Here is a 24,459-nt window from a genome sequence, read left to right on the forward strand (position 1 = left end):
TTAAAATTTATGCAATCAAAGCACCTTTCCGTACACAACCTGAATCTAGTGTTGAATGATGCCGTTGCTGGTGTACAGGAGTTGTTTTTTTTAAGGATATAATTAAAAGATTATGATTTTTTAGTGCAAGTATTAAAAAATAGGATGTACTATTACTATGTACTATTATGACTTTGGATACATCGCGTTTGCCAACACTTAGAAGATTATGTGTGACCCGGTGGTCATCCAGACATGATGCTGTTATGGCTTTGCGTCGAGCTTTCCGACAAGTAATGAAATCTTTAACGAAAATTTCATTGCTATCTAAAAAACGATGAAAAATTATAAGTTAATGCATTATTAGAGGATATGAATAATTTTGAATTTGTCGGTAACATTACTATTTAATCTAAAATACTTAACTTTATTAATCTAACATCTACACTTTTGCAATCTGAAACGGCAGAGTTAACGGTCGCCCTTCAACTTTTTGAAAAAACTCTTGATAATCTTCTAGAAGTGAGAAATTCGTTTTCCGAAACGTTAGCAAAAGCAGCAGGAATAGCAGAATAGTGGGGTATTATACCTGAATTTAAAAATAAACGGATAAAACGTGTAAAATAATTTTACGATGAGCTCAGATGTGACAAAAAAATAACTTTTATAAAAAAAAATTTTGTAGTTAATGTTTTCAATGTAAATTTAGATATAATATTGCAACAACTTACTAATAGGTTTGGCGGATTAAGGTATATGTATAAAAGGTTTTCATGTCTATTCCCAAAAACATCTATTAACACTAACTAATGAAGACTTATTAAAGAAATGCCAAATATTGTCATTTACACATATTTTAGTAATTATACTGTTATTAGTAAAGCTCGGATTTATAGGCAACAAAAATTGAAGAAAAAGGCGCCTATATAGGCAAAGATTTTTATTAAAAAAGGCAGGAATATTAACATTTAGGCAAAATATAGGCAATAAAGGAATATAACTTATTATTTATTGTACAAAGTGAATTAACGTAATATTAACTTAAGGCAGGTATATTTACACATCATAATCATAACATTAGTATAAATAAACTAGTAACTAAATAACTGTTAATTAATAATTAAACATTGTAACCACTTAAAATTTTATCATTAAGAGAAACAACTAAATGTTTTTCAATATTTTCGGTCTTAAAACTATGTCTTCGATCACTTAAAATTAATTTGTACATTGAAAACGAACGTTCGACATCGACAGATGTAATTGGAGCATATTTCAGAGCGGATAATAAATCTGGCATAATTTGTAATTCCTCGGAAAATGTCCCATTCAAAACTTTAGCAACATTAGATAAAAACGAAAAACCTTCATTCTTGTCGAAAACATATTTCATTTTTTTTTAAATTAATTGACCGTTACTTCCAGGTGCCGATTTAATTTTCGTCTTTAAATTATCTATTAATTTTACTGACTCACATAAATTTATCTCTTGTTTTTCTAATAAGGTAATTGTGGTAATTATTAATTTATAATTTTCATTGATATAAGCGAGTTCCAGTTTCAATTTGGGATTTTTTAATATTTTTTTTTCTTCTAGAATGGCTTCGGAAATATCATCATCAAATTCTGACATAACTAATTCTATTTCATTGCAGTGTTCAAAGTAAAAAAACTGCTTCGAGCCAGGTTCCCCACCTTGTAATTACTGGTTTAGGTGGCAAAGGGACACCGGGAAGTCTTTCTTTATATATTTGCACCCTCAACCGAGCCTTTACAAAAACTTTTTTCATAAAATTTATAAAATTATTTACCAACGGAAACAGATTTCTTATTTCTTCAGCAATTATATTTACCCCGTGGGCTACACAAGTGCAATGAATTAAATTAGGATAAAAAATCTTTAAATTAACAGCAGCTCTTAACATATATGCCGCAGCATCTGAAAGCATTAAAACTATTTTATTCACTGGTATATGGTTGGGTAAAACGAAGTTTGTTCAACTATCGTGTATAAATCGACTTATTGTTAAATTGTTTGTTTTTTCCAATTCTTTACCGGCAACTAAATAAGGTTTTCTCGCAAAGTTTTCGTTCAAAATTCCAATCATTAAATTAGCTATATACCTGCCGCATACATCTGTCGTTTCATCCACGATAATATACAAAAAATTGCCCTCTAACTCCCGCTTAATTTTTGAAATACATTCCACATAACATTTTTCCACAGTATGTTGTCTCAATGTACTCTCGTCCGGTAAGGATTTATTAAGATATTTTTCGAAAAAGCATTTAAAACTAGGGTTATTAACTTTATACAGGGTGTTTCATTAATAATTGTCCATATAGTAACTGGAGAATCCTTAGCACAAAATACGAAGATTGAACCTAAGACACTTAAATAAAATGTGGTTCCTTACTGAGTTACAGGGTGTTTTATCTAAAAATTTAAAAACTATTTTTGCTCAGCATTTTAAAACTATCCGACGTATCCTTTTCATACTTGGCAGGAAGTATAAGTACTGTACAAACTACTAAATTATGTTAAACAAACGTTTCTGTCTATTACCAGAGGCGTACGACGGGGGAAAGTGAATGGTTGACCCTTTCCAAATTCTACGCCACTGGCGCAATTGCTATTTTAGTTCAATTTTTGGATTCTCCAATACTTTCCATGAAAATAATATACTCTTCATTCGTAACGATAAAGTCATTAGTTTTCGAGATCTTTGAAGTTAAAAATGAAAAGACACGGTTATTTTGATTAATGTATTGTGTCCCTTCATTTTTAATTTAAAATATCTCGAAAACTAATCATTTTATCGTTACGAATGAGAAGTACATTATTTACATAAAAAGTATTGAAAAATCCAAAAATAACACTAAAATAGCAATTTCGTCAGTGGCGTAGAATTTGGGAAGGGTCAACCAGCCACTATCCCCTGTCGTACGCCTCTGGTAGTAGCTATAAACGTATATTTATCTTAATTTAGTAGGGTGTACAGTACCTACACTTCTGGAAAGTATTATAAGGATACGCCAAATAGTTTTAGAGTACTGGGTAAAAATAATTTTTAAATTTTAATCATATCAATCATATCATAAAATTAATCAAAATAACTGTGCCGTTTCATATTTAACTTCAAATATCTAGAAAACTAATGACTTTATCGTTACCAATGTGGAGTATATTATTTACGTAGAAAGTATTGGAGAATCTAAAAATGGCACTAAAATAGTAATTCCACCAGTGGCGTAGAATTTGAGAAGGGTCAACCATTTACTACCCCCTGTCGTACGCCTCTGGTAGTAGCTAGAAACGTTTGTTTATCATAATTTAATAGGGTGTATAGTAGTCACACTTTCTGCCAAGTATGAAAAGGATAAGTCGAATAGTTTTAAAATGCTGAGTAAAAATAATTTTTAAATTTTTAGATAAAACACCCTGTAACTCAGTAAGGAACCACATTTTATTTAAGTGTTTTGGGTTAAATCTTCGTATTTTGTGCTAAGGTTTCTCCAGTTACTATATGGACAATTATTAATGAAACACCCTGTACAGAGGAATGTTGGATGCAATCATCATCTGGCATAAATCAAATTTAAATGCGTCTTCCTCCTTTTTTTTGAACTGCTTAAACTATCCCGCAGAGATATTTGGGCTAACATAGAGGAATTTAATTTTTGCAAATTACGTTTATGAAGTGGGGTTCCACAATGCTGGTCAATAAAGTACTTTTTTCTACTTGAAATCTGAGAATTTAAAAAAAAATAATTAGAATTCTAAAACCGCTTTAGAATTTAGTTATGTTGTGGGACGAGAAAAAAAGAGAAAAAATAAAACTTACCGATTTGCCGCATGGTTTACAAAATGCTCCATCTCCTTCTAGAGAAAGTTCCGAATAAGGTGCGATCCATAGCCTTAATTTAGATGTCATCTTTTCACACAAATGTCGTAAAACGTTTTAAAACGTGTTCTTTGCTTTTCGGTATACGCAACAAAACTATACTAGGGTATAGCAATTTGTGACTAAACTCTGATACAGTAACCGACTGTACACCTGATAATAAACTAATAAAGCTTAGGGATTTCCAAATAGTTAACCCTTAAGTCTCGATCAGGTACATTTTCCTAGAAATCTGTTATACAGTGATGAGCGCACTAATAACCGGCAAAATAACGCAAAAGATGGAAAACATAATTAAGTTGTGAGATAAAAAGAGATGAACATAGTGGATGTGTTAAATTTAGGGATAGTAACTTATAGATTGACATTATATTGATTGTTTCCCACCTTTAGACGTATCGAACGAATTTGAGAAAAGCCACTGTCACAATGACAGTTTTAGTCGACATACTCCTCTGATACGTCTAAAGGTGGGAAACAATCAATATAATGTCAATTGATATGTTACTATCGCTAAATTTAACAACTCTACTAGTTTTATTTCTATTTATCTCACAATTTAATATGTTTTCCATCTTTTATGCTATTTTGCCGGTTATTAGCACGCTCATCACTGTATAAACAAACCATTGATATTTTATTATTGACCCAAAATTTTATTATAGAATGGTTTAGTAATAGAATAATATCATGGTAGTACCATGAAATTTAAAAAAAGGCACAAATAGGCGGAATTTACGAAAAAAGGCAAAAAGTGCAAAAAAACAATTATAATAGGCAAAAATAGCAATTATAATAGGCAAAATAGGATTATAGGCATTTTACCTATATTCCGAGCTTTAGTTATTAGTTGTTGTTGTTATGTTTATAGCACGGGGACCCACAAAAATTGCCGCGGGGGGGGGCGCAATCTTCAGCTACGCCACTGGGTAAAACGCGTAGTACATAGGCCGCACATGGGACGTTCACCGGCCGAAAGTAAATATGAGTGTGTAATGTTAAAGTACTCAACGACGGTACTCAACGCCTAACCAAAATATTTAACGACATATATTTAAGCGGAGTAATACCAAAAGCATGGTTGAAGTCGACGTTTGTTGCTTTACCAAAGAAAACAAAGTCCGTATCCTGCAGTGATTTCCGAACCATCAGCTTAATGAGCCATATTTTAAAGCTATTTCTAAAAATTATACATCAAAGGATATATAGACTGTGCGAAGAAAAAATCAGCCGAACACAGTTTGGTTTTCGAAATGCAGTGGGTACAAGAGATGCTCTATTTAGTATACAAGTGCTATTTCAACGATGTAGAGACGTGAATTGCGATATTTATGCATGTTTCATTGATTACCATAAAGCGTTCGATACAGTAAAGCACGACAAGCTGATGGAGATATTAACCAATATTGGAATAAACACCTGTGATTTAAGGATTATCAGCAATCTGTACTGGAATCAAACATCATCTATCCGGACAGAGGCAGGAGAATCCGACGATATCAAAATCAAACGTGGGGTCCGTCAGGGATGTATACTATCCCCACTGCTGTTTAACATCTACTCTGAGGAAATCTTTCAAGAAGCATTGGATGATGTTGAAGCCGGAATTAGAATTAACGGAGAATGTATCAATAACATAAGATACGCAGACGACACTGTGGTATTCGCTGACAGTTCTGAAGCCCTACAGGAGTTAATGAGCAGAATCGCAGAAGTCAGTCAGAGATACGGACTTTCACTAAATACTAAGAAAACCAAATGTATGATGATCTCTAAGAATGAACAGCAATTTGGACGAATCAGTGTGAATGGTCAACAAATAGAAAGAGTAAAAACATACACCTACCTTGGTACGAACGTCAATGAAAATTGGGACCATTCTATAGAAATCAAATGTAGGATAGAGAAAGCAAGATCTGCATTTCAAAAAATGGCAAAGTTGTTCAAATGTCATGATTTGTCGATACCCATAAAAGTCAGATTACTACGATGTTATATATTTCCTATACTGTTGTACGGAGTTGAGTCGCGGACTCTCACAGACGCCACCTGCAAGAAAATTGAGGCTTTTGAGATGTGGCTTTATCGTCGAATCCTGAAGATATCTTATACCGACCACATTACTAATGAGGGTGTTTTGCTGAGAATGAAAAAAGAAAAAGAGCTGTTAATCAAAATAAAAACAGCCAAAATCGAATACCTCGGTCACATCATGAGGAACAGTGAGAGATATGGACTGCTGCAACTGGTCTTGCAGGGAAAAGTAGAGGGAAAGCGAGGACCAGGAAGGCGAAGGATTTCCTGGCTGAAAAATCTACGAACGTGGTTCAACACAACCACTACAAATCTTTTCAGAGCAGCAGTGTGCAAAGTGCAGATTGCCATGATGGTCGCCAACATCCGAAACGGATAGGCACTACAAGAAGAAGAATGTTAAAGTGTCTTATTAGATAAGGGTAATAAGACAAAAATCTACCCTGTTCTTGACACTTCAACTGCCAGGCTACTGAAGCGTTTTTTCGGTAGGCAATACCTATAAGAACAAATAATTGTAACTGCGTAGGATCTGGCGGTCATTTTTATTTATAAACAATTTAGTGTCAAAAATCGGCCTTTTCTCCTTTTTTTTTTTCTCAGCTTCTTCAATCTTTTTTTGTTTCCAAGTAGCTCGTGTAGAGCCATCTAACTAACGCATTATTAAATTTCAAAGTTGCTTTTGTTTTGTTATAATAAATTAATTTATTTATTATAACAAAAAATTTTAATTTGCTTAAATAAAGATTGTTTATATAATTATACAGCTTTCAAATGAGAATATTTGTGTTTTTAACGTTAAAAGGTACACTTGTAGTAAGTTTTTCTAAAAAAGTCTACAACTGGAATAAATATATAGTTTTCTTTTCTTATAAATAGATTAATCTATTATAACAAAACAAAATTAAAATTGACATTTAATAATGCATTAGTTAGATTGCTCTACTCGAGTTACTTGGGAACAAAAAAGAATGAAGAAAATTTCTCCAAGGAAAGCCGAGAAAATGTATTTTTTTAACGTATACCGATTTTGAACTTTGAGATTACATTTTCTCCAACCTAATTTTTGATTGAAATTTTGCTATTTTTGTCAATTTTCACTCATAAGATCGATAGTTTTTATTATAGTAATATATGTTAATAATATTTTAAAGATATGAAAATTAGTGTGGAGAAAGAAGACAAAAATGAAAAGGTGATGGTTCGAAAATTATGATCCTATTGTTTATATCTTTGCCGTAAATGCCGGTCAACTTTGACCGGTTGTATCTCAGGAACCACTTACTACAGTTAAACGTTTTTTCTTTTGAAAGAAGTGCCCTGCCGCTTTTTTTCCAATACCGTTATCATGATTTAATTTAATTTAATATTTCCGGAGATATTCTATTTGTTTATAAACCAAAAAATTGTTTATAATTTAAAAATGTTCCTGAGGCCGCTTAAATAGTCCAATTTCAATTCTGTAAAGTTCGTTAGATAGGTACTGTACCTTTTTATACAAAAATCATAGTTATTCTTATGTATCTTAATTATTGTGGTTATTACAGCGACCGTAAATTTTTAATTAACAATTCAATTGTTGCTAAACTGTTTATTCAGTTTTCATCGGCTTCTGGAATTATAATCTATACGAAAAGAGCTTTTATATTACCAAGTTATTTAATTATTGATAAACAATTACTTATTTAAAATTTTAATTGAAAATTAAAGATTTTGTTGGAAAAACCCGCATTTTCCGGGGAAAATTTTCGTCGAAGTAAATCGGTTAAATCACGTCTTTAGGCATAATTTAATTACGGTGAATTTTTATTTGGGTAGTTTTGGTGTAAAGTTAAAATCTTTGGAGTTATAGAGCAAAAATTGAAAAAAACACGATTTTCGGGCTCCATTTTGTTTATAAAAAAAGTAGCACACTATCTGCGGACTTTGCATACCTATATTATTAACATATACAATCATAAGATTCGATTCCAGCATGGTAAATAACTTTTCCTTGTTTTTTGCTAATTAGCCCAGAGTATATGTGCTTTTCCTGGAAAGCTTTTGATCCAACCACATACCAAGGAATTTCACGGAGTTTTCGAAGGGAATGACGCTGTTGTGAAGATTTAAAGGACTGGTACAACGGGTGATATTTTCGAAAACAGCATCCCAGTCGTCTTTGTAACGGAGAATTCGAATCATGTACTAGCTGTCCATTCTTCTAGCTGAGTTAAAAATGACTACTTTTCTGCACATAGAGTATTTTTGCGCTTCTTTAATGTACACCACTAAATCGTCTGCAGAAAGGCGAGCTTTGAGAGGTTTAGGTTATTTATTTAATATGTTGTTTATAGCAACTAGGAGTAGGGTATGACAGCACTGAGCCTTGTGGAGTACCGTTTTCTGCAGTATGAAAATCTGAATAAACACTGTTGATTCTTACTTAGAAGGAAAAGTCTTTTAAGAAATTTTCGATATAGGCTAAGCAGTGTCCTCGAATATTGGATGCGTGCAGTTTTTCAATGATGTTGTATCTCCAACACGTATTGAAGGCACTCTAGATTGAAGAAAATTGCTATGCACATTTGATTCATTGCTAATATTTCTTGGGCATCACTTTGTAGCTCTACTGTATGGTCGATTGCTGACCGGATGTAACGCCTTTGTTTAGTCGTCATACCTAAGTAGGTATTTCGGTTTATATAAAAATATATATATATTTTAGGTATTTTATTCGATTTGAAGCCAGAAAAGGTATTAGATATATAAGCGACATTGCCATCGATGATGTGTCGCTGAGTCCCGAATGTTTTGGACTTAATATACCGAAAGAGGATCTAAATGGTTACAACTACTGGGATAATAGAGAACACGAAGGTCTCAAAGAAACTAACAAAGCATTTGTTAATAAAACAAGTAAGTTAATAGGAAAAAATGTACCTTGTTTTACTTTTGTGTGGTTTTTGATTATTTTTGGATTGATTATTATTTATAATAGTTTAGGCGAAACGTGTAGCAAAACTGGAATTTTGTAAAAGTATTTATTTTTTGCTGAAAATTCATTTCATATCAAGGTAAATTAATTTTTTTAAATGTCGTATGTGGAATCAATGTATATGTCTATGTTTCTTATCAGTCTATATTATAAATACAATTTTCATTCATTTAATTAATATTATTTTAGTATATAAGATATCAAGCTGCAATGGAAGAGGAAGATATGGACCAACTCAACCAGATTGTTCAAAAGCATATAACAATACCCCAGTGCACATCAAAGTGGTCCATGAACCAGGATTAACAGGAGTACAAAAATGGACTGTTCCAAAGACAAATTATTATACGTGAGTATTATTAAAAGGCTAAATTTGCTAAATTTGCTTTTTTTAAAGCAAAATTAACCTATTGGTATAAAATTGGTAACATCAGAAGACTAGGTATTACGTGTCCTGCCGCGCTGCTACATTATTATTATAAAATTGAAACGAAATTTACCCTGGTCCTCCAAAATTTGGCCTGATCTTTTGGATATTCCCCTTAGGTTCATTGGTGTCCCCAGCCTACATAGACTTCTTCCTATACGATTGCATAAAATTATCACGATGGAGTTTGTAGTGAAATAGTGAATGTTTAGTCTGCCCTTGATTTTCTTGTTAACTAAGCATAATTGCACACACACACCGATTTTTTGCGGTCGATTTTATATCGGCCGTCCAAATTCCAATAGTGAACCACATGTGAGAACGGGACATTGCACACACGCACTGATCCGTGTCGGTAAAATGTCGGTGAGCAGCCGTCCACTGCCACTGTATTACCGGCACGACCGGCCAGTATGTATTGGCGTATGTGACTAAATACAGTATTGCACACACATCGATATTTTATCGGCAAATTCCAGTCGGCTGATCGGTGAAATTGTAGGTACTACGTTTTAAATTTAGTTTTGGGTTCGTGTTAAAATTTCAAACGAATCGGTCGTGTATCGAGTGAGAGTGAAATTACACAGGTGTTTATAGTCATTAATGGACAATAATAATATGGATAATGATATACCTCCTGAACCACCAGATCGAGGAAAAAATTTAAAATTCAACAACGAAAGCGAGATTATGGAAACAGAATTGGAAACACCCGGATTAGGTAGTATTCAGAAAAATACGCAGGTAACGGAAAACAATGATAATAATAAATTTTCAGAGGCTTCTGTAAGTCAAAATAATACTTATAATCAAAATACAGTAATATCAAAAAGATTTAATTTTACAAATAACAGTCAGTAGGTGAGGTAAATACCACTCCGACCGTAAATAACAGTCAGATAATTAAGAACTCAAACAAAAACTTGTATACTGCAACCAATAACGAACCTTATTATGTTTATATTGAAAATAGTCTAGGAAATATCGGTGAATTACATCGTATTGCGACAACAAAAATTATAATTAATTCGGTTCCGGAGATTCAAAATAATATTAATCAAATAATCGTTATAGGTAGAAATAAAGTTAAAGTAGAACTAAATTCGGGAGCAAGTGCATATAAATTAATAATGTCAAAAAATTTAGCTATTAAAAATTATAAGGCGTATTTACGAAATTTTTTTATTCAAAAAAAGGGCGTAATTAAGTTGGTAGATAAAGATTTAGATACAAAAGAATTGAAATCATTAACTAAACCAAGATACGGATACAATTTTGATGTTATAGACATCAAAAGAATAAATAGAAAGGTTATAAATTCAGAAGGAAATGCAGATTTTGTTCCTACATCTACCATAATTGTTACATTTAAAGGGCAAATAATGACAAATCAGGTAGTTATAGAAAAATTAGTGTGCAAGTTAGAAACGTATCAACCGAGATTAATTCAATGTTTGAAATGTTTACGGTACGGGCACGTTAGTTCACAGTGTAGAGGAACAGACAGGTGTAGGTTTTGTGCTGGAGAACATGAGAGTTCAAAATGTTTAGATAAAGAATCAGTAAAATGCATATTATGTAACGGGAATCATTCCGCAACAGATATAAGGGCTGAGTGTCTAGAAAGAGAAAAACAAAAGAGTATTAAAAATATAATGAACGTAGAAAAAATATCTTATTATGAGGCTAAAACAAAATATCAAAAAAATTTCTCATCGGAAGTAAAAAATAATCAAACATCGAATCGTTATACAATAACAAAACGTAGAAGAACAGAAAGTGTTAATTCGATAACAAACGACACGGCAACGCTTGCCGAAACCACAATCACAAACAGCATATAGTAATTTTCGTAATGTTCCACAGTATCATAATATTTCATCTAATTTGCAAATATGTAAATAAAAAAAATGTGTGTGATAATATTTTGGAATGCTTTACAACTATTCTAAATAATTTAAATCAATCTCTAGAAGCAAATACATTGTTAGTTTTAAAGAATAGTATAGAGAAAATTCTTACTAGAAATGGCTAATATAAATTTCCTACAATGGAATGGTAGATCAGTTTTATCAAATAAAGGTTCTTTAGAGAAATATCTTTTTGACAAGATTATAACTGTATGCTTTTTGTCAGAAACTTAATTTAAACCAAACATAAATATTAAATTCACAGGGTATAATATTTTTCGAGAAGATAGAGGTGATGGATATGGAGGAGTGGCTGTACTGCTAAAAAGAGGTATAGGTTTTTCTCCAACTCCAGCATTTCATAAAATCAATAATGTAATGTGCAAACAGGTAACCATTCACTTAAATTTAGGAAAAAAGATAAATATATACTCTATATATGTAAAACCAGGGTTATCTATATCTAAAAATGATTGGAAAAATTTTTTTAATAGCTTAAAAAACCATTTTTAGTTGGTGGATACTTTAATAGTCACAATATTGCTTGGGGTTGTAGTACTACGGATCGAGCGGGTAAAAATCTATTAGAAGCATGCGATGAGAGTGGTACTGTATATTTAAATACTGGTAAAGAAACGGTATTACCAAGGCCGGGATTTTTTAATAAATCAGCTATAGATATTACCTTTTGTACAACCGATATTGCTCATTTATTTGAATGAGATGTAGACGATACAACACTAGGCTCAGATCATTATGTAATTTGTATCAAAATGAATATAAACGTTAGTGTAAGTAATATATATTGTAAAACTAATTGCAAAAAATGGAATGTTGATAAAGCAGATTGGGAGATTTTTCCTCACATATGGAACAATATGCACAAACTCATAAAGGCAGTCACAGATATACAGATTTTATTACTAAACTCAATGAGGTCAATGCAGTTAGTATACCAGAAGCGAAAATCGATTAATCCAAAATTTAGTAAACATTGGTGGAATCAGGAATGTAGTAGGGCAGTCGAAGAACAAAAGGTAGCATTAAGACGGTACAAGAAAAAAGGAACAATGGAAAACTACATTAATTATAATATATGTATAGCCCAAACGAAAAAAATTATACAACAGAATAAAAAGAAAATGTGGAAAGAATTTTGCATGTCTTTAAACAGAAACACAGATATTAAAAATATTTGGGGACAGGTTAAAAAGCTAAAGAATGTGTACAAACCACCAATAAATTCAACAATAGAAGGGGAATGGACAACAACTTTCTTTAATAAAATTGCACCGCCAGGTCTGAGACAAAATATATTGTATCCAGTAAATACAGAAAGACACATTCTAACTAAAAAATTTTCTATGGATGAATTAGAGTCATTCATTAAAACAACTAAAAATACAGCTCATGGAATAGATAATATACACTATGTTATGCTAAATAAGTTAGGGATGGCTGCAAAGGAGATGATCTTGGCAATATAAAATGATATGTGGATAACTGAAAGTTACCCCTCTAGTTGGAAATAATTCTTAGTTGATCCTTTTCTAAAACCAGATCGAAGTCCTGAATCGCCAAATTCATATAGAAGTATCTCTTTGGGATCTTGTATTGCTAAAACTTTTGAAAGAATGGTTAAAATCAGATTGGAGAAGTGGCTAGAACTTAATAATAAAATGTCAATGACCCAATTCGGCTTCAGAAAAGGTTATTCTGGTACAGAAAATCTAAGTCATTTAATAAGAGATATTAATTTAACCTTCACTGACAATAAATCAGTTACATCTCTATTTATAGATATTGAAAGTGCATACGATAACGTTAACCTCAACATATTGTATAATAAAATGATTGAAGTTGGATTACCAGAGTATTTTAACACAAAAAAAAATCAAGTTGTATAGTAATAGAAAATTATATCTTCAAATTAACAACGAACGCTTAGGACCACAAATAGCTTAAGACGGATTACCACAAGGAGGAATATTAAGTCCAATTTTATACCTAATATATACATGTGATTTGGAAAAATCGGTAACAGATACTAAAATATTACAATTTGCAGACGATTTGGTAATTTATAGTGACCAAACAGAAATAAATAAAGATGTAGAAAAGGTAAAAGAGAGCTACACTGCAATTAGAAATGGGGCGTTTAAAAATGGTATGACCCTTTCAAATAAAAAAAACACAAGCATGTATATTTACCAAATGTAGGAAAGACATTCCAAAGGAAATAGAAGTAATAGATGGTTTCCTTTAAATAATTGATGGATTCGACCGTTACTTGATGGAAGTTCATAACAATAAAACACTGAAAATGTTTGTTTTCTATACTTCCACAAAATTTATTACAACTATGTGACTACAGCTGTTTCGGCAGGAGTGCCTTTCTCAAGTGATTTAGATTACTATGGGTTTGTCATTTTAAAGTCTCTGTACACTCTGTATCTCGGTAAAGAGGAATATTTTATTTAAGTGTTTTAGATTAAATCTGCGTGTTTTGTGCTAAGGTTTCTCCAGTTACTATATGAACAATTCTTAATGAAACACCCTGTATATTTTATATCTCCCTTTGCCGACGTTTTAAATTGGTAAACCGCTTCAACACGTTCTTCAACGCGTCGTTGGTCCGAACCTTAATATCTATAAAACAGGCGTATACTTCCACAGTAATGTCACGGGCTCTTTGTAAATGTATATTAAAGGAGAGTAGAGCCTATTAGCTAAATTGGCTTATTGGCCTAAATAGAATATCGGGTGTTGTCTACTCTCTGCTGATTATCAGAACTCTCTCTCTTGTCGTTTCCCCATTACTGAGGATCGTGATTTCCCCCAATATTCCTAACAATGTTTCTCCATTGGTCTCTATCTTCAACTGCTCTAAGAGCTTCGCAGAATGAGTTTCCAGCTGAATTCTTTATTTGGTCGGACCATCTAGTTGGTGATCGTCCTCTTGATATTCTCCCCGGAACGTTTCCAGAAACGATTAATCTCTCCAAACTGTCGTCACCTCTGCGAACCACTTGACCAAAGAATTGCAGAATTCGTTGCAGACATATTGTGGACAGCCTTTTTTTAATATTGAGTTGGTTTAGAATGGAAACGTTTGTCCTATGAGCTGTCCATGGTATGCGCAGCATTCTTCTCCAGCACCACATCTCAAAGGCATCAATTTTTTGGCGCTCGCATGCGCGAAGAGTCCAAGTCTCTGCTCCGTATAGAAATATTGAGAATACAAGGACATTCACCAGTCTCATCTGGACATTTTGAGAGATATTTTGCCATACCAATACGTCTCCGAACTTCTGCTTCACAGTTGCCATCGTTAGTTATACTAGACCCGAGATAGACAAAGGTGTTTACTGTCTGGTATTCCTGTAACATGTTAGTCAGTTGAATAGTGTCGAATCTGTCGACCACCATTATTTTTGTCTTAGCTTTATTGATTTTCAGACCAACTTTATTGTTTTCGTGCTGAACTCTTCGCAGAAGATCAAACATTTCTGGCTCATTTGCTGCTATAAGTGTAGTGTCATCAGCAAATCTCAAATTGGAGATTTCCCTACCGGCTACTGTTACTCCACCGGCCCATCCTTCTAAAACCGTCCTCATGACATGTTTACCATAAATGTTAAATAAGTCAGGTGACAACACTCATCCTTATCTAACACCTCTCTCGGTCTTGAATTGGTTTGAGAACTTCTGATCTAGTCGTACTGTCGCTATATTAAACTGGTACAGATTTTTAATAGGTGTCACCAGGTGCATTGGTGAGCCCATTCCTATTAAAATTGACCACAGATTTATCCAGCTTACACAATCAAATGCCTTTTGGTAGTCAACGAAGCATATAATCATAGGTACTTGAAATTCTCTAGACTTTTCAATAAGTTGTCTCAGGTTCAGGATTTGTTCCCTTGTACCTTTACCCTTTACAGGGGTGTAATGCTAGTTCGCCTCCATGTGGTGCACCCTGGGTAACGCTAAATGAACTAGCAAAAAATTTGGCGGCAGACGAACGAAAAACAAAAAACAATATCCTGCCAACATCACAGACCACAAACAGAAATCTTATCTATACGTAAACATACGATGGGAACAAATAAAGGTTCTTCTCAGAACCAACTGACTAGAGATCTCGGACCGTGTATCCGAGTCTGTCACCTTAACATCGAGGGCATAAGCCAGGCAAAATGCCAAGTGTTGCAAAAAATCCTACACGATAACGACATTGACCTGGTTGCCATACAAGAGACCCATACTGAAGACAAATTCCAACTTGATTTAAGGGGAAAGATACCTGGCTACGATTTACTGGGAGCCACCTATGATAAACATTACGGCGTCGCAACCTACATTCGCTGCAATATAGAAAATGGTTTCCTACTTTCTGCTTCCAATGAAAATAATATACATGAAGTAGTCACCAAGATTGGAGATATTACCGTAGTTAACATATACAAACCTCCAGCCACTACATGGAACCCAGAAGTGCTAAAGACTCATCCACATCCTACTATATACATCGGCGACTTCAACAGCCACCACGAAATGTGGAAGTACACCACGAATGATGAAAATGGGGAGGCACTAGTAGAATGGTCCGAAGAGCAAAACACATATCTAGTTTTTGATGCCAAAGACAGAGGAACATTTAAATCAGCTGCATGGAGAAAAGAATATAACCCAGACCTATGTTTTGTCTCAAAAGATACCAATGACAGACCACTAACAACTGCGAGAAGTGTCCTTGCAGACTTCCCACATACTCAACATCGTCCGGTGCTTATCACCATCGGAATATCAATTCCAATAATTAGATCATATCCTCGACCCAGGTGGAATCTTAGAAAAGCAAACTGGAAGAAGTTCTCTGAACAACTAGACCGGACTTTGAGCTGGGTCCCTCCAACCAGCAAACATTATGAGAGGTTTGTGGGCGCAGTAATAAGCACTGCCAAGAAAACCATCCCTAGGGGTATCGCAAAGAATATGTGCCTGGATGGACTGAAACATGTGAAGACTTATACACGAAGTTTCTCGAAAGTGGTGACCGAGAAATAGCCGATGAGCTTTTACACAACATTGATACAGCTAGACGCCAAAAATGGACAAAGACTGTCGAAAACCTTGACTTCAAAAAATCAAGCCGGCAGGCATGGTCCTTGTTGCGGAAAATTGGAGGAGCTAACCAGCTGGAATCCACAGAGTCTAAAATGTCTCCTAACAAGGTTGCCTCCCATATAGTATCTCTATCCAGAGCTCCACGAGATCGAACACATACTACCAACGTGAAAAGAGACTTAAGGGCATTAAAACAAATGAACAGAACGAACTCCGAATATTCAGCAAGAATACTTATTTCTGAAATCACACATGCGCTGAAAGAAATGAAATCAGGTAAAGCACCAGGCTTTGATGGTATCCATCCAGAGTTCTTGATACACAGTGGTGCATACACGAAACAGTGGCTTGCAATGTTCTTTAATGATATACTTCAGTCAGGTAACATTCCTTTCTCACTTAAGCGAACAAAGATAATTGCAATTCCGAAACCGGGCAAATCAAACGATAAGCCAGAAAACTACCGCCCCATAGCTCTACTTAGCATGGTATATAAACTATTAGAAAAGCTTCTCCTCAACAGAATTAGTCACAGGATACTAGAAAATGTCCCCATTGAACAAGCTGGCTTCCGCCCTCATCGAAGCTGTACGGACCAAGTGCTGTCATTAACAACTTTTATAGAAGCTAGTTTTCAAAAGAAACAAAAGACAGCAACAGTATTTATAGATCTAACAGCAGCATATGATACTGTTTGGAGACAGGGATTAATATATAAACTGGCCCGCATTATCCCCTGCAGAAAGATAATTAACCTCATTGACAACATGCTGACCAACAGAGCCTTCCAGGTTATAATGGGAAAGGAGACGAGTAGACAGATGAAACTTAACAATGGTCTTCCACAGGGTTCTGTCCTTGCCCCTTTACTTTTCAGCCTCTATATTGCTGACATGCCTGAAACCGAATCTCGGAAGTTTGGATATGCTGACGACTGGACCCTTGCAACAAGCCACCAATCTTTAGAAACTACAGAAATCACTCTCACGAATGACTTATCCATCCTCAGCGAATACCTTAAGAAATGGAGACTACAGCCAAGTACTACAAAAACTGAAGTATCAGCTTTTCATCTAAACAACAAGTTGGCAAACAGAGAATTGCGAGTGTATTTTAATAACAAGCTGTTAAAACACAATAAATACCCGAAATACCTTGGGGTTACTCTAGACAGAACGCTCACATTCAGAGAACACCTGACGAAAACAGCAGCAAAATTGAAAACACGCAACAATATAATACAGAAACTCTGCGGCACTACATGGGGGTCCACAGCATCAACATTAAGATCCTCTGCTCTTGGCCTGATATATCCGGTGGCAGAATACTGTGCTCCAGTGTGGCTAAATAGCAGGCATACCCACCTGGTCGACACCCAACTAAACCGTACTATGCGTATGATAACAGGCACAATCAAGCCCACCCCTACAATGTGGCTACCTACCCTTAGTAATATAGCACCACCCAACCTACGCCGCGAACATGCATTGGTTAAAGAATATAACAAAATAATGGACAGTCGCCAGTTTCTAGTCCACAACGACATCCCCGATATTCTTGGAAACCGTCTCCGATCCAGGTTACCCCCTCTACAATCTGCTCAAGCGCTGCAGCAATCCAACTTTGACTTAAATACCCGATGGAGAGAAGATTGGGAAAGTAGGACAGATCCGCATTACCATAGTCTACCGGACATCATAGGGAAACCTGGCGAATTTGAACGTCCCCGTAAGATTTGGGCAGCCCTTAATCGAATTCGAACAAACTGTGGAAGATGCGCCGACTCCCTCCACAGATGGGGTAAACTCCCCTCGCCTTCTTGTGACTGCGGCGCTGCAAGACAGACGATCAGTCACATTGTTCAGGACTGCCCACGCAGAGCATACACAGGCGACCCTATAGACTTTGTAATGGCAACCGAAGGGTCAATCGAATATATAAAAAAATTTGACATCTGTTTGTGATGCATTGTATAATTCATAAATCTAAATATATTCTGTGATATACTTAAGCCATACGCTAAATAAAAAATTTACCCTTTACAAATCCCGCTTGTTCCTGAGGTATTTGGTAATGTAGATAGGTTTTTAATCTGTTTTTGATGATATGCAACAAGATTTTACTAGCATGTGTTATTAGTGACAGTGTGCGGTAGTTTTCACATCTGGTAGTAGTTACTTTTTTGTGTAGAGGGATATAAATTGAGGTGCACCAATCAGATGGTCATTTTCCTGAATTCCAAACAGCGACACAGATAGCATGGATGATATGTATTCCTTTGTCACCTAGTAACTGTAGTATTTCACATGGTATTGAATCAATGCCTGGGGATTTATTTCTCTTTAGTGATTTAATTGCATCTTTGACTTCAGCGAGTAAGACAGTAGGTTCTCTAGGGTAGTCAGAGGGCCACTGATGTTCTGCTGATACCTCGTTATTTTTATATAGCTCGTCACAGTAGTTTCGCCATGTTTCCAATATTTCGTCAGTATCTGAAGGAGTTTGATCTTCTGTAATAAATCCCTCGGTTCATTTCGACAGCCATGTTCCTCTATCTCTCTGCATATTTGAGAGATGTAATCAGCTTTGTCTTTGCGGCACTGTTTATCAGAACAGAACATTTTTAATATACATATGAGACATCAAGCTCATTATGCGGTTATCGTCACTTTTTATATGCATTAGCTTTTTGGGTAAGCTGACCAAAATTGATTTCAGCCAATCCGAAGGTATTTTCCCAATTCTGTAGATGATGTTAAAGAGATCTGTAGAAAGACTCAACGCAATATATCTTCGCGTCCCAGGAGCTTTAAAGTTTCGGCATGTACCTTATCTGTTTTACCATCTTCCTGTAATAGGACGGGATGTTCTACCTCTTCTTTAGCGATGACATGACTCCTTTCATTGATTCATTGATCTCGTTGGTATGCGTGGGCCGTTGTGTGGTCGTTCATCGTTAAACTTGTTCATAACGTATTAGCTCAAAAGAAGGTTTTCATTAACAGAATTACTTAACCTTTAGGTTCATATAGATAAAATATTAAATAAAAATATTGTATTTAAGATTCATACTGACTGGTGCTAGCGGCGGCAAAGGAAGTTCTTCAATGGGATCGTCAAGAGGCGCCATGCTTAGGACTGTGATGGAGCTGACAGCAGGCACAGAAATTTATTTACTTATCGGCCAAGAGGGAACTAGTTCCTGTGTTAAGGTAAAAGTCTATTTGATCTAATTAATATTTTTATAACTTAGTTTTTATATCTTTGCAGAGTCTTGGTGCCCAGAGAAATTCCTCCTGCCATTCGAATCAAAGTTTTGGTACTGGAATTAGAGGGGTTTTGAATTTAAATATTAATGATAGTGGTGGAGGTGGTGGAGGTGGAACATTTATATTTTTGGTAAATAAACTAACTATTTTATGCATGCTGTATTTGATTTTAAAATACCTAATCATTTTTGATTTATATACATATCGAGATATTTTAAGTAGGTAGTAGTATACTGTGTAATTTAATTTTTAACTAATAGTATATTACTCTTAGTATATTGTGTATAATAATTATTATTGGTTTAGTACTATAAGTAATAGAATTAATCCAAAATATATAACAAAAAGCGCTGAGGAACCTTTAGGCTGTTTTGAACGTAAAATTCTCAGACTTTATCGTTTTTATACTGAACTCAGTATTGCTAGGTCTATAAAAAACAGGCTGCGGTGGCTAGGCCACTTAGAGAGAATGAGTGAGATGGAGCCGTCGAAGCACATTTATCACCAAATGGAGTGGGGAGAAGATGCAGACCCATAGCATGATTTAAGGACCAGGTGGAGACGATTTACGGGTGTTAAGATTACAAAGATGAGAAACGAGGGCGAAGGATAGGAAGGAATGAAAGCTGATCCTAGAACAGACCAAGACCCACTATGTTTGTAGAGGAAGACATAACAAGGTTTGTAAAGCCAATGATAATGATGAATAAAATTACCCCGCCTGACGAGTGAAGTATACATAGTTGATCAATCAATTTACCAGCGGCAATTAGCAAATGACCCTAAGAACAGAAGTCAAAACAGCGGATCTCCAAATCTTACTAGGTATATTTAAAGATCTATTGTGGTTGTTTAGTCCTAGATTACATGATTACATGGTTCTAGCCTGATTCTTTTTAAATGGTCTAATAGCTTCGAGTCTAAAAATTTCATGTAGCTATTTGCCGGTGGATTTTCTTTTCCTAATGCAAAGAACCGCATATTTGTCAGACTCTGTGATCTGCTGATTCTTTTTCTAGGTGATAGAATCTGCATAGATCATCATCTGACAATCCTATCAGCTTCAAGTGCCTTTTCAACTTACGTTACCCTGTTAGCAGACCTACTATGGATTAAACTGTTTTCCTGTCTTTGCTTATTAGATCTGCCGTAAATTTTGGCGAGTGTTCTGTAATGAACTGTTTCGCCTATCTTTGTCGTGGTGAATCCTCCACAATTTCAAAGATTTGTGAGCTACCCACTTTCTTGTAGCCGTTCTTGTTACTGCCTCTGCAAACGCCGCAGAAGGGTTCCGGTCCAACGAATGGCATTGATAAGTCTTGTCTAAAGACCCTTGTTAAATCCTACTAAATTCATGAGCAAAACAAAGGAAAATGAAAAAATAGAAAAATATTATCTGTAAAAGATAAGTGAGGATGTTATCTATCTTCCATCGAACGCATCACCAGATGGTTGTTCGGAAACGCTCTAACCCGTGCTATAACCGGCAGATAAGTAGGAAATAAAATACTGCCTGTGAACCAAGACAGACTAATGCCCGTATTTATAGTCGAGTCTCTAAACCTCGTCGAGTCTCAAGACCTCGTCGAGTCTAGAGACCGACGTTGAATAAAATTTGGATTTAGTGTATACACAAATTTTATTCAAGGTAGGTTTTGAGACTCGACTATAAATACGGGCATAAGGTATGGTAATTCTAATAGAATATTTCTTGGCCCTCAAATTTTTGGGTTGGCCTAGAGCCCTACTTCCTATTCATGTAAAAAAATATTCGTTCCAGATTATCAGGAATTAGTCGGATTAAAACATCTTTTAGAAAAAAGAACAGCCAGAAATTTAGAAACACGAGACATTCGTCGTAGATCTAAAGAAAGTCTATATGTATATAATAGCATACCCCTCAGTAAATTGTGGCTTGTAATGAAGCAGAATGGTAAAAGTGGCATAATACACTTTTATTCAAAATGTTTATTTGAATTCAGCACTACGACGATGGAGACCAACCTGTTATAACATGGGTATATCTATAGATTATAGGTGATGACAAACTATTCAATTTTTATTTTGCTGACGAGCAGCTTACGACCAACTGACGATGAGGATGATGGAAGATATTTGATCCGAAAATTGGAGGAAGAGTATAAGACTTGCGGTTTAACGATTAATGTGGAATAGGCCGAATATACAGTTCTTGCAGTTGAATAGACCACTGTAACATTAGGAATGTTGAGTAATACCAGCAACTTGGAGTTTACAATTACTACAGAAGGCTCTAGTGAAATTTAGAAATGACTTGGACAAGTTAAGCAGGTTACAAAAAAAAATAAATTGTTTGCAAGGAACACATCTTAACTTATGGAGTTAAAATCGGGCAAATGACAGTATGTTAAAAACAGTACTGTCATTGGAAATGAACTTTTAGATTCAGAAAAAAAAGTCCGATTTGAACACAAAATTTGCAGTGTTGATCGTGTTCTGTCGATGAAATTACTAATAGCCTGGATCCCGCGTACCAAAAAAAGTTGATTAACAGCAAGCTGAAAATTTGTTAATAGCTTAACGGTGTCTAGTCGGACAAACTTTGATGCACAAGAACACTGGAACAGGGGAAGTTTTAATCGTGGAACAGTTTAAAAATTTGGAACGTCATATTACGAAAACGTCCAATGTATTTTGTCGGACAGAACATCCAATTGATTTGTTACCCTTTCATTAAACTCTCATGCAAAAATCAGACTGCTATTACTAACCAACATGATTCCTGTCATTTGACATGTTCTTCGTGTTCCACTCGTTAAAATAATGCCCAGTTGGTGATAAACACCAGTATGATTTTTGTATGAGAGTTTAATGATATGGTATCAAAGCAATTGGAAGTTCTCTCCGACAAAATACATGGAACGTTTTCGTAGTCTGACATTCCAAATTTTTAACCTGTTCCACAATTAAAACTTCCCCTGTTCCAGTGTTCCCATACATCAAAGTTTGTCAGACTATAGACACCATTAAGCTACTATCAAATTTCCAGCTTGCTATTAATCAACTTTTTTTTGGTACGAGGGATCCAGGTCTATAATATAGAAGCCAAATGACTATCAAATACCGCGTTAGTTAATATCAAAAAGTATTCGACTGCGTAGAACGTTAAATCGAATAAACGCATTATGAAATAATGGAATAGTAGTTATTACCGAAGTATTCTAACAAAATATAAATAAAAAAAATTAATAGTATGTGTCTATATGTTTTCATCCTTTGTTATTTTTACAGCGTAACCGAAGCAAAGAAAAGTTTCCACTAGCTATAGCTGGAGGAGGAGGCGGTTTGGGCTTAGGGCACTTCAGCGTTGATAATGTGGAACAACATGGCCGTGGTCTTACTAAGGTTAGACAACCTTATACGGGAAATATGTATGGAAGCAGGTAAATTTCTATAGTGTATCTAATATTCTCATTTGTAAACCAGAAATAATTAAAACAAGGGGGTTGCTCAGTTATATCAATTAAGTAGTATGTGACTCTCCCTCTCTCTCTCCTCTCTCTCTCATCTTTCTCTCTCCTCTCTCTCTCATCTTTCTCTCTCCTCTCTCTTTCTCTCTACTCGTTTTCTCATTGATAAGTGTGGTGATGTCTTAGAATACGAGGAGTTATCATTTTTTATCGGTATCTTGTACTGCTCTCATGATGTACTCAGAGAATTGCTTGCTACTGGTTTTCTGCACTTGATATCTCCATCAAATAGGTGAGCAACATCTAACTCTGCGATCTTTAACGTTCCCCAAAATTCTCTTCTCAAAAGTCTCTCCAGATTATGATTATTTCTTCTTCTTGCAATATTTCCGAAAAACTTTAAGACGCCTACGAGACAAAATAAATAGAGGTGAGTTGAGTCTGAATGTTAAGCCCTTGGAGGATTGAGTGATTTGTTATGTGCTCTACCTATGAACTTCGACACATTCTGCTCAAGCACCACATCTCGAGTGCGTCAATTATTTTTCTACCTCCGGTTTCACTGTTCATGTTTCGGAAACGTAACTGAATGTAGGAATGTAGGAAAAATGAAGGCTTGTACCAATCTCATTTTAGTGTTTTTCGACAAGGATCGATATTTCCATAGTTTTGATAATAATCAACATACAGCCTTTTTGGCCATTCCTTTTCTCCTATATATTTTGGTTCAAAATAGTCTGCATTACTAACGTAGGATCCTAGATATGGGAACTCGTCAACCATTTCAAATTAATATGTCTCTGGTTGTTTGCAGTGAGTTTAAATAATGGACTATCATAATTGTTGTTTTTTATTTATTGATCTTAAGATCAAATCTATTGCTCTCGGTTTCCACTACCGCGATAGAGATACCGCCATTCCGTTTGGCCAAGTCTTTTCTCATTATATATTTCTTGTAGAAGTTGCAGAAATTTGTTAAAAGAAATTTGAAATAACTAAAAGAGTTGGACGTAAGCTTTTTAATTCTTATTCAGGTTTCACTATTTTCTCAGAGGCTCTTCACCAGAGCCGACAGATTATCAAGAACTCCCATCTCGTGTAGAATTTTCCACTAAACTTTCAATTTTACAGAGTCAAATGCCTTTTTGAATTTTGAATTTTCGAGCTTTTTCAATAAGCTCTTACCCTTAATGAACCCTGTCGGTTCTTATAGTATTTGTCTGTCCAGGTCTGCCTGCGATATTTGATCTCCTGCAAAAATTGTGTTTATGAGAAAATGCATTTTCAAAGTGCATCTCGAAGAGATGAAAATGCAAAATTTAGAACTCAGGAAATATTGACGGAAATGAGTTCAGTTTTTATATTTGGGGGTTTCGGAG

General features: G+C 34.9%; 1 protein-coding gene across 2 annotated transcripts in view; it reads left to right on the plus strand.

Annotated features, from left to right (window-relative positions):
* LOC114330435 (leukocyte tyrosine kinase receptor) overlaps positions 1-24,459 on the plus strand; it is a 366,482-nt gene that overhangs the window by 233,757 nt on the left and 108,266 nt on the right. For both annotated transcript variants that reach the window (XM_050652706.1, XM_050652707.1), the window contains exons 8-12: positions 8,626-8,816; positions 9,085-9,244; positions 19,427-19,574; positions 19,633-19,761; positions 22,902-23,053. In XM_050652706.1, coding sequence (XP_050508663.1) covers positions 8,626-8,816; positions 9,085-9,244; positions 19,427-19,574; positions 19,633-19,761; positions 22,902-23,053 — 780 coding nt within the window. The remainder of the gene's footprint in view (positions 1-8,625; positions 8,817-9,084; positions 9,245-19,426; positions 19,575-19,632; positions 19,762-22,901; positions 23,054-24,459) is intronic.

This window comes from Diabrotica virgifera, chromosome 6 (genome assembly GCF_917563875.1).
Source record: "Diabrotica virgifera virgifera chromosome 6, PGI_DIABVI_V3a".
Classification (NCBI taxonomy): Eukaryota; Metazoa; Arthropoda; class Insecta; order Coleoptera; family Chrysomelidae; genus Diabrotica; species Diabrotica virgifera.